The 12,522-nt window shown below is 39.6% G+C and overlaps 1 protein-coding gene across 1 annotated transcript in view; it reads right to left on the minus strand.

The window, feature by feature from the left end:
* sppl3 (signal peptide peptidase 3) overlaps positions 1-12,522 on the minus strand; it is a 35,970-nt gene that overhangs the window by 8,228 nt on the left and 15,220 nt on the right. Inside the window, exons 2-6 of the mRNA XM_061698069.1 lie at positions 6,205-6,282; positions 2,691-2,782; positions 2,485-2,604; positions 2,188-2,266; positions 331-443 (exon numbers count right to left, since the gene is read on the minus strand). Of these exons, the coding sequence (XP_061554053.1) occupies positions 331-443; positions 2,188-2,266; positions 2,485-2,604; positions 2,691-2,782; positions 6,205-6,282 (482 nt within the window). The remainder of the gene's footprint in view (positions 1-330; positions 444-2,187; positions 2,267-2,484; positions 2,605-2,690; positions 2,783-6,204; positions 6,283-12,522) is intronic.

Here is a 12,522-nt window from a genome sequence, read left to right on the forward strand (position 1 = left end):
AACTGTAACAATACTACCGATGCTGATTGTAGCCAAGCAGTCCGCTCTTGTACCATTTATATTTCCTTGCATTATCCTGCAAACTAACAAACCACCAATCAACAAATGGTTATCAAAACTATATCTCTTTCGCTTGGTGAAGGTAATGATGATGAAGTGAAAGACTAAAAATATACAGTAGTGCATTTGTCATGCTGATTGTTAAAGAACCAAAAACTATTTTGACAGTGATCAGGCTGGTAGGCGTTGTGCGTCTTAGGGAGCACTGTGTAAACTTGGCTGTGGTGAACGGTCCCAACTAGCACAAGAGTGGTTGACAGGGTGACGCACCGTCCATGAGGAGCCAGTGTCCAGTCAGCACCCAGATGAGCACCAACATGACGGAGAGGGAGAAGGACAGGAGCTCAGCCAGAGTGAAGCGGCCACAGCAGCCAAATGAAATCCTGCAATCGGATGCAGGAGAGAAAAACATTTAGAGACAACAGTACTAACATTTCACAACAATGTTCTACCCTTACAGATGTCTAAATAAACATGAAAATATGTGAACAGACCCATGTTAACAATGACTATGCAAGTAGTTTGGGATCTGTGTGAAGAACCCATTGGTTGCATAGTTTGGTGGGTTGTTGCCACTCCTTGTGGTGCACCACTGTAATGAGCTGCAATGTCCAGAGTAGAAACCATGCTAAACTTAACCTTTAGAAGGCTGCATGAGCAGCGACTTGATTTTTTTTAAAACTAAGCAAAGTAATTTCTGCACCATCACAGGAGCGAAAAACACCACCTTGGATATATGATATGCACAAAAATTAAGAGTTGATTTTCCCAAGTCCATAAATTATTTCGCCAAATCACCTCAATAAAAGAGGGTTGAGACAATGAGAGTATAAAGGTTTCCTTAATAACCTCCAATCTATTACATGCTGTACTGTAATTATTTGAAGAAATACACGCTGCACTTCAAAGACCCCTGAGAGAAAAATAGGCTTTGCCAGTAGGTGGCTTTAAACTAACGGTTATACCATTATTAGACATCTTTACTATAACACACACAGGCCGGAAAGCAGACATGGCATCTGTAAAGCTGAAATTTACAGCGCAGTGGAAAGCGAGAGTGCTACAAATTTGACATATTGTAATATATACCCTTTTATATGATTGTGTTAAAAATTTAACTGAATCCCAGCTCAGGCCCTCCTGTGTGGAGTTCGCATGTTCTCCACGTCCGGTGGCTTCTGCCCACATCCCAAAATCATGCATGTTAGGTTAATTGAAGATGTAACAAAGGTATGAAAACAAACAGAAATGATTATGTCTATGTAGACGTGCCCTGCGATTGGTTGGTGACCAGTCCAGGGTGTGCCCTGCCTCTCGCCCTAAGTAAGCTGAGGTAGGCTCCAGCTCACCTGAGACCCTAGTGAGCACAAACACTACAGAAAATGGACAGATGTTTTTCATGTTTTTGTTGATTTCATAAAACATAATACAAAAAAAACAAAAAACTGTTGAGTAAAAATAGTCACTATATGAGGCAATATGGTGTGTGGTATGTCAACTTGTAGTTCGTAAACCTTCAGTCTACGGCAAATAACGATTATTTTTGGAATATCTTAAATTGACTATTATTTTTTCCATAAACGGATTATTTTTTTAGTTACTGGTTTGGTCTGTAACATGTCAGAAAAAAGGGAGAATAGCTACTGTTGAGAGGCTGAAATCAGAGCATTTGGACAATTTTAAGTTTAAACAATAGCTCCATAAGATTAATCGATAAAGTCAGTTAATTTGATGAGCGATTAGTTATCGATTAATTGTGGCATCTCTACACAGATGTAATTATAAACCTTTGAACAAAATAAACGCTACAGCACAGAGTATTATACTGTATAATTATCTTCTGGTAAAATCAACCAATGGGAAACCAGCAACCTGTTGGTGCACTTTTCTGCACTGTCAATTTGAAATGTTCCGTTTTGAACAAACAAATGGAAATGATTTTTTTTTTTATCTGATTCATCAATAAATTAAAAACAAACAAAACAAAAAACCAACAAGCGATTAATCGATTGTTAAAGTAAACATTATCACAGCCCTATTTCAGTCTTTTACTATCAGACCTGTATACAGTTGGCTGATGAGCGATCAACCAAGAACTGACACAAACACACACACAAATCATCTTACTTGTTCTGTGGGGAGCAGGGCCTCGTCAGATACTGGCACATTGGCAACAAGAGGAAAGCGAAAGCAATTGTAGCGAGCACTGAGGACAGGAAAGTGAGAGCACAGAACAGAAATGAGATACAGTCAGCTCATTCTCGTCCCTTTTTTGTGTCCGCTTCACGGAGCAGCTAATTATCTTTGCACTTCCATCAGCATAGCACAAAAAAAAAAAAAAAAAAAAAAAATGGAGACACTACTGTGTGTGTGTAAGCCGTAAAGCACCCATTTTCCTGTGCTTTTGTGCTATGTGGCGCTTACCTGCCGTGCAGATGGTGAAGACCACCTGGACTGAGTCAAAGAAGAAGAACATGACGAGCAGAGACACAGAGGCGCCTATGGGTAGAAACAGTGCCTGCGTCGAGTCTATAGTCTGAATACCTGCAACACAAAACAGTAAGAAACAAGTCTGTTTTCATGGAGGACCACACAAATAAACAATGTAAAGCTGCGAAGACCCCACTCACTGTTGTTTGTGTTGCTGTTGTTGAAGGAGCCCGTTGTGATGGGATTGCCATCTTTGTCCTTCTCTTGGTTCTCACAGTCCATGTTTAATGACCTGCGATGGGGACAAGAGTACAGTGAGGTAATGCCAGATTTACAGGCTTCTTTAACTATTCAGCACTCAATTTAATTGTGACAAATTACTGACACTTGAGGTCTGAAGTGTAATTGACTTATTAGCTACTGCGGTAGATGCAGAGACAGTAAAGCTAACTGAATGCTTCATGCTTGACATTAACAAGACATCTAGGTTAGAACAACAACCCACACGAAATACTGGACAAAGGCGAGATAATAGATAGAAAAGCGCTGGACGATCATAGCAATTACCAATACTAAACAATTGAAACTCCATCCATCCATTTTCTGAGCCGCTTCTCCTCACTAGGGTCGCGGGCGTGCTGGAGCCTATCCCAGCTATCATCGGGCAGGAGGCGCGGTACACCCTGAACTGGTTGCCAGCCAATCGCAGACAATTGAAACTAATACCACTAAGTGTCGACGAGATTGCCTCTGAGGAAGATTAACTATCAATTACACAACTATTTGAAAACAATGTCTATTGGGAATCTGTTGTATTGAGCAAGTGACTCCATCTGGAGGAGATAGCGGGGGTCTGTGTGGCTGCAGTGGCTTATAGTTAATGATGATGTGCTTTTTTAGGTAGCACACACTAATTTTTAGGCAGCACACCAGTCGATAGCTTTAAGACACAAATCCACAATAAATGCCACACAATGAACAGAATTTGACTAACCGTAGGCCTGTCACGATAATTTTAAGACAACATATTTTCCCCAAAACTATCAAGATAAATGAAGTTTTTTTTAATGTTTCTGAAATCATGGAAAATATGGCCCACTCTTATTATATTTTATTAAATTTTTTGCTTTAAAATCTGTATTATTGTTATTATTATTATTGCCGTTATTATAATTTGCTCTCGTTTCTCTATCAAATTGTTTTTCTTCACTCTGTGATATAGATACCCCTGGGTCTGAAATAAAGAATAAAAAGATCTGCAAGACTAGCCTGGTTCCCTTCCATTCGGATTATAATCGGTATCGAAGCCCAAACCGAATGAAAATGCTCCATACTGTGCCGACAAGACGACGACAATCTTGATAAATGACGTGACGTTCAAGACGAAGTGCTCACGTCACACCGCTGTTACCCTAAGTGTCTCTGTTGTGTGAATCTACGCGCTGCACATGGAGCAGGGCTGTGGAGTATTGGACGGAGCCAACATCGGCAAGAGTGTCCACTGGCATTCCATGAGCCCACTACCAGCGAATGACACCGCCGCCCAACTCTGTCGGCTCACTGTGTGATCCAGACGCCGCCTCACCACAACAATGACAATTTATCGAGTCTGGAAAAACTATTGTGTACATTTCATTTATCGAATGATTAGTCGATATAGTAATTATCACGATAGGCCTAACTAATCGACTATTATTTCTATTCCTAGTACAATTTCAATACTCACATCCATGCAGACGGCATGGTTTCGACTCCCGGTCAGTGGCCCAATACCAAGCCACTGCCAGTCCCAAGCCCACATGTATAAAAACAAATTATAAAAAAAAAAAAAAAACAAAAAAAAAAAAAACCTGTTCCAAACAAATCAGGAGAGTGACTTGCTGCAGCGACCCCTGACGTAAAAAGACGAAAGTCGCAACAACAACATACCTAAAATGGTCACAGTCGTTCTGGGAATTGCATTGATACTCTGTGATCTACCAACCAGCTATAAAAACCTCCATATAGTGTAGGTCAGAGAGGAGAAGTGTGTCACAGATGATATATTTCAAATCCAAACGACAAGTTTTCCCCTTTAAGTGATCCCTCTGGAGTCTAACACACTCTCGCAATCATGCCCGTCCAGGTATCATATAGTCATTGACCATGTGAGCATTAAAGTCCCCCAGCAGAACGCGGGAGACCCCAGCGGGAGTAGTCAGCTCCTCCAAGGACTCCAAAAAGGGAGCGTGCTCTGTGCTGCTGTTTGATCGAAAGGCACAAACAATAGTCAGGACCAGTCCCCCACACCCGAAGGCAGAGGGACGCTATCCTCCCATTCAGCATTCACATACCACATTTCCGAGATGGGTACAATTTCTAGTTTTATGAAACAATTCAGTGTTGCAAACAAATACAAACTGGAAAGGATAAATGAACTCGGGACGGAATGTAAAAGTTATATGTCCCCCTCTGATCATCTCCTACACAAATCACCATTTTCTTAGCAACACTTGCAATTATGCTGCAGGTGGCGTTAGACTGGGTTATACTCCTGATGTTCGTAGCAGCTTGAGTTGATACAAAGCAGATGAGCACTGCCTATCCGGATGCTGGATTGATGGGGTGCTCGATGACAAATGAACGTGCAAAACCCAAATTCAGTATGCAACTCCAAACTCGGCGAGGCCATGTAGATGCAATTGAGGCTGCTGTAAATCAGTGTGTTGTGGGTGTTTTTCTAATGCAACTAAATCCATCAAAACAGCATTACAGGTGCGGGCCGGAGTGCTCGTAATGTAGCAAAATCATGCTACAACTACAGCACTGGATGCAGGTTGGCTGTGTGAAATCATTGCAAACAGCTGTATGAGCAGTGCAACTATCATTTTAACAGAAAATGTACATTTAGTCGATTGACGTCCATACATCATTTTCACAATGTAGTGGCAAAACCAAAGTATGCCACGTAAATTCCTCTAAATCATAGAAACTGTCTTACTGAACACATAACTACTTACCTAAGGCCTATGTGAACTGACTGTTATTTACTTGACTACACATACTGCTATGTGAAAGCTCATTTTGTTACATGGCAACTAAAAGCATTTCTCTAATGAAAGTTAAAATGGTGACACACTTCTGAATAAAATACAGATAAATGAGCAACAAAATACAGTAATTTCGCATTAAAGTAACAGCATCATTATGATGCTGCACTAACTTGTAATACAGTACAGGCAAGCCATTGCCAATTCCAGATCACATGCTTTAGGGGTCTATACTGTTGGTAGAGTTTGGGAGCAATAAATTGATCAGACAATGTTTATTTCAAGAAATTGCGAATTTACCACAGTAGCATCAAATCACAAAGATGTTTGCAAAAGTTGATTAAACACAGAAAATCAGTCTTCTTTCATGGAGGACTACAGAAATCTGAATATTTATTGCTGTGAGGCTGAAATCTGAGGATTTGGATAATTTTAAGTTAAATAATGGCAACTCTAAGCAATGAAGCTATTATGAAATTAATTTTCAAATAAATTGATAACTGATTAGTTGTCGATTAATGGATGAATTGTTGCACCTCTACCACTAATTGTGACCCCCCCCCCCTCCAAAACAAAACTGATTGTGTAACTTGAACCATGCAGTGTAAATCCTAAGTGAAGTCTAAGTGTGTCTGGAGAAATGCAGAGCCACATCTTGACAAATGATTTGATATGTGACACTCACCTGAAGCTGCCATAAACTATGAGAAGGATGGAGATGAGGAAGGTAGACACCTGGCTGGAGTCGACTAAAGAGTACGCCCTGAAGAGAAGAAAACATGTTATAAATTAGGCTTTACACGATCAGGATTTTTGGGGCCGATCACCGATCTGAGAGTTTAAAAAAACGATAACTGATCAGATCACAAGATGGTGCAATGTGCCTACTTAAATGACCTGTTCATTTACTGTATACACTTGTGTACTTAATTGCTCAAAAAATATATTTACAATAAATAATGTATCTTTATTGATCTATTTATGCCAGTGAGGCATAGTGAGAGACAGAACAACTGAATGGTCTTCTATAAGATGGCAGAAAGTACAAATTGACATTTTTGTTTGTTGGTGTGCCGTGAGATTTTTCAATTGTAAAATATGTTCCTTGGCTCCATAAAGGTTGGAAATCACTCCTCTAGTCAGGTCATGCATTCTAATCAGTCAGGTCAATCAAACATTACAACATGACAGAAATAATGGGTGCCAACTTACTGTAATTAAATTACTTCACCCACACTGAAACTTTGGAGCATGATTCGACAGAATGCCTGCATGTTTGCGCACAACCGTTAGTGCTAACACTAGCTTGCTAGGCTACATAACGTTTTGTTGCCGGCTTGCGAGCCGTATCGTATTAAAAGTACGGGAACATACCTCAAGCAAGCCTTAAACAAACGTCCTCTCCTGAGCAGGGGTGACCACCAACACGTTTCCCCCCCCAATCTGTCCTTATAATACAGTCGGCGCGATCCACTCTTGTTGTTGTCGCCACAGTAACGAGTCTATCCGATCGCATTTGACTTGACAAGATAAAGCCCAATGATCGTAAAAAACGGGATGCGGTGGTATCGGAATACAAGATTGTATTGCAGTAGTCTGACAGTGCAATCGTGAAAGACCAAATTTATCTTGTAGTCTGATCTAGGCATTACGTGTCGTCTGTCCCACACCGCCAATTTTTTTCTTTTCTTTTAAATAACCTTATTGCCTGTCAGATATTTACAGTACTACGTCAAAAGACACGTAACAAGGCTAAAAATAAACTAGCTTATGGATTCAAATATACTGTGCATGATGGCGACGCGGAGTAAATGTCTTTTGCGGAGCCAATCGATGATCGGCGAATTATGACAAAGCCGATTAGCCGATCATCATAAAATGCTAATTATCGGCCGATATCAATCAGGCAGATAAAATCAGTGTAAAGTCTATTAAAAATGAAGAACAAAATAATGATTTATTTTTCCTTTTTTGATTAAGATTACAATAAATAAGATACAAAAAAAATACAGTGAAAATCTTCAGAGAGGAATATCCCAAAAGTGTTACAATTTGGAGCTCCAGTAACATTTTCTGGAACAATACCATAAAAATACATTGCTAAGCGTAGAACAAATTAATTAGCCTCATTATTTCTGGCATCTCATATCACAAACTAATGGTGTTCCATCTTAGCTGATCTACTGTAATGTGGAAATTTACAATTACGATTTCAGTCAATCATTTAGATCCTGCACTGAAGAAATACAGTGGCAACCAGCAACCTGAATATGCAGGACCATCGCACATGTAAAGTGTATATAGCTGAAATGTTGAATGGTGTTGGGAAAGCTCCATTTGACTGGTATGCTATTAGCACAGTAACCTGAACACATTGCAAACATTCAATAAAACTGACGAGACATTAAATACATGGTGCATCACTGCAAACTATAAAAATAGCTGCTGTCTAACAGAGGATAAATATTCTACTCCCCTGAGACTGCTGGCCCTTATTAAGCGCAAGCAATAAGCGGAAATGGTCTGATAGTAAAATAAGAATAGCAAGGGACCAAAGAATTTATTTTAAAAATAAATTAAGTCCAATCGATATAACTTTAAGCACAAAATAGTAGTTGCTGACACACACACACAGACACACACACACCTGAGTAATATTTTATTTTTTAGACAAATTGTGTGTACAATTAAAGGGCTATTTCCACGACGACTGTGAAAAAGGAGAATACTTTCGTCGTCAGTCATTTTATTTTTAGAATCCATCATTTATTTTGATTTAGTTTCATTTTACCTTTTACATATTGTTTGTTGGAAAGTAGTTAAATAAAAATATAAATGTTTTCCCGAACATGAGGAATAATCATAATTATATTGATGAAAATAAATCGTGATTTTCATTTTGGCCACAATCGTGCGGCCCTAAAACTTATTTTTAAAATGGAGGTGGCCAGACACCTGGTCGGTGAGTTAAGGTAAGTGTTTTAAAAATATTAAATGTCAGTCTCAGTTTTATTGACGACAGACGACTGCCTTTTGAGGAAGGTAGGGCAGGCGGCGAGTTAAGTTGCATGTTGGCACAAAACCATAGTGTTTCCCATTCGCAAAAGCTTGTCCCCCCTCTGGCACAGTGCACAAGAGAGAGCGCAACAAGGTTAAAACATTATTGCAATCAATCAATAGGCTGGTGTCAGGAAATTAAAAACTGCTACTGGCAGTGAACAGACCCAATAGCACTTTTAAACAAGATACCAAAGGGATGGATTGCACTTGAATTAGAACTTGAATGCAGAGAGACAAGCAGTCAAAGGTTTAGCATTTGACCCCAGTTTTATTCTTCCACTCAACATAGTAGCAGCACCAATCCTGAATGGATGACAATCAATTAACACAATGTGTAGCTCATTTGGGACTGGTGACATTGCACTACTAACACTTGTCGGTTCTGCAATATTGAACAATGCAGGAAGATAAATTGCAAGTTCAAGGACAAAAAAAGCATTGATGCATATTACACAAAACTAACTTACTAAGTGTCCAGTCAGTCTACTCAAAACTCACTCTGCTGTCATACACCTCGAAGCCCCGAAAGGACATATTTGCTAGGCATATAGGGAATGCTACAATATACTGTGACGCATGAACAAGTGCTCTGTTCATTTCATTCTTTGGCATCTTGGCTTGGTGACAGCATCTCTCAGCATTTACATAGAACTTTTGTGGGAATTGCAACCTGTAGTGCCGATATTACACTGGCAATGTCAAATGGAAACAACAAACCACAATGTTTCATGCTTCAAGCGCTGCCTTGTGCTAATGCAAGGAATTTCCTTTCAGATCAACTTCCAGGAGTGTGAATGTGAAGGGGGCTTAATTCAGATCCAGCGTCTTGAAGTGTTGAGTGTTTTGACACAGCCTGGACCTGACCCGCAACCTTCTAATGCAGGCCTGTTGCTAGGGAAATAGACAAGGCAGCCATTGTGGCTCGCTGTTTTCTGACCGAGATGCTGACCTGTCAGTCGCCTGTCAAACTCCCCCTCCTTGAGTGAGGAATGCAGTAGTGTACGTAAACCCTCTATATCCTGTATGCCATTATCATTGCACTTCACGGAGTGTATGCATTACCACCACATATCCTTTTCTGAGATCAAGTGTGGCGAACCATTTTCTTTGGCAACTTTTTTCTTCTCAGTGGACTTTTCAGTTTCCCTAAAGTCCTCCGAGGGCCATACTAAATTCATGAAAAACCGATGCAACAATTAACAAATCTATTATATAAGCACTTGTTTGATTTTGATAACAGTTCCTGTGAGGTTTTGTTTTTAGAATTGTATGATGTTTGAACAAAATACTGTTGTTCCCCATCGTTACTCTATAATACATAGAGCTAAATTCCTGGATATAAGTTCTGCTCCATTACAACACACAACTTCAGCAGGATTACATTAAAATACTATATTTTGAAATACTTGTTCATTAAAAGGACGTACAAAACCTTAAAAAAAAAACACAATGGCACATACATTAATTGCATGTTATTGTAGAGCAACTTGCACACATAAATATGTTCCATTTACATCACATTATGCTGATTGTCCATTAGCAATGTAAAGCCGCACAATATTTGATTACATCCATAACAAGAGCTGTATCACTATCAACAATTCTGGCTTTATTAATGCAACAAGAGTGCTTACTAATGCAGAGACCTTTTCCAAGGCCAAACAAAAAACATTTGTTAACATGCTCTGCTGTTAAGACCAGGGTGGTATGAAATATGCAGAACTCGGGAACAACATATTAAAAAATGCTTTTAATTTTTTGCCTCTCATGTTGCTAAATAAGGGAACAATGTCATTATACATTCTGAAACCACAGTTTGGAATGCATCAAAAGACTAATTCTAAGAATGGCTTCCTTTTTATTTAACGTTTATCTGTTACACCATGGAGATAAACAAAAAATAAATAATAAAAAAAAGATTCTGTTCTGCCATCAATCCAGTCCTTAAAGACAGAACTATCACGTGATCGAACGTGAGCTAACAAAAACGAAGAAGAAGAAAGATAGCAACAACCCGGTAACGCAAGACAACATCAAAGAAGTCACATAAGAGGAGGTAATGATTGTGGTCTTGGAACAATTTTTTTTCTTTTACAGAAATATCCCTAACTTAAAGAAAAGAGCATGAAAAAAGGAGCTGTTAAATAAGCACTTTCAGGCTTCCCACAGTGCCATGACCTGGTCCTCCATTTCTGAGGTCCGTTGGACTTTGTGTTCCAGGTTTGGTGTACCCATGTTATTTTACTGGTATGCTTTTATTTTGATGGCCTGACTTGACTGGCTAGTGGATATGTTGTGCTGATAATTCCCGATGTTTCCTGAGAATTGCCAAAGACACCGGAGGCGGGAGAGTTGGAAAAAATGCTGATCGACAAAAAAAGAAATGCTTTGGAAATTGAATGAAGAAACACTTCTTACCGCCTGGTGAACCCACTGATACAAAATATGCCATGGGGTAGGGCATTTTTTTAATTTTTTTTTTTTTTTTAATGTACTGCCGCTTCCTTGTTCCTGAGTCAGGGAGCTTCAAGATTGGCTACATTCCGTTTCACCTCAGAATTCACTGAACAATGACTCAGAAGTAGTTGGCTTTCCCCACATACGAAGACTTTTGGTTGTAAATATTGAACAGGTTTAATATTTAAGATTGTCGGCCCTGACCCATTTCTGACCCTATTATCAGGACATATTCACTCTTAACTCGGGCTGCACGACATTGGAAAAAAACGATATTGCGATTCTTTCTTAAACATGCGACATATATTGCGATGTGAAATAATACAGGATCGGTGTTGGAAAAGATCATTTTCTACAAAAACTAGTTCAGTTCATAATTCAAAATTTTGAAGTTCACCAGTCTAAAAATGAGCTAGTTCCTAATTCTTTTTTTTTTTTTTCCTTCACCCAATATGTTGCTGACGGGCTATTGCCCTCAAAATACTGGTATTTCATTTCCCCATTGTTGCCACCCATTAAGTCCACACTAAAGGCTTCCTTATACTCGCGCGGGCGGTGACCGCGCTGACGTCACTGCGGCTGTCCCTCGCGTAGTTTGCCTTTATACTCGGGTGCAACCCACGCGCGGTGTTTTGAAAGTGTGCTGCAGTTCTCCTCCAAGTCGGGGGTGTCACTACGGCTGGTATTGGATAGGACACCACAGGGTGTCGTTTCCTCTGCATTTTTTTTTTTTTGCCAATTCCGGTAACCGTTTTTACTTTCCTTTCAGTAACAAGGAACAAAAGCAACAACAATGGCGACAGAACAAATGGACCCAGATGACCAGATGATACGTTTAATTATGCTGCAAAATCGATTGAGAAGGCGGCGACGTAGATGGCATGTAGTACCAAGGGGCACGCTGAGTAAGTCTTCACAGCATGTGACTAAAACGGACCAATCACGAGAGATGATCTCTCGACGTTCGACGTGTAGCAACTATTTTTGTCGGGTGCGCGGCAAGCTACGCAGAGGTGCTGCGCGGGGCAATTCGTCGGTCACGTGATGCAATGCGGGCGTTGTCGGCCGCGCAACCGCGGGTGTATAAAGAGGCCTTAATAGCCAACTGCAGCTTTCACCATGCAACCTTCAAAACATGAACAAAAACTTGCTGCTTGAAAGGTGTTTTATTTATTTATTTATTTAAAAAAAAAATACTAATTAAACCAAAACAGGAAGTTTGTCCTTAATGTGCAAACAAAAACACAGTATGACAGGAACGATGGTGAAAGGACATTGATAACTTTGCATTCATGCAGCTCTGGGTACATACAGGTTTTGGAGAAACATTTGCTGCTATCACCATAAAATAAACGATAGTATAAATGTTTTTTACATGCCATTGATGTAATGATATTAGAGCATAAAAATTCAAGTAAATCCTTAAAGAACAATTAACTTAATTCTCAAGAATATTGAACATTAGCATTGTAATGTAGAGCAATAA

The sequence above is a fragment of the Phycodurus eques genome, chromosome 15 (genome assembly GCF_024500275.1).
Source record: "Phycodurus eques isolate BA_2022a chromosome 15, UOR_Pequ_1.1, whole genome shotgun sequence".
Taxonomy (NCBI): Eukaryota; Metazoa; Chordata; class Actinopteri; order Syngnathiformes; family Syngnathidae; genus Phycodurus; species Phycodurus eques.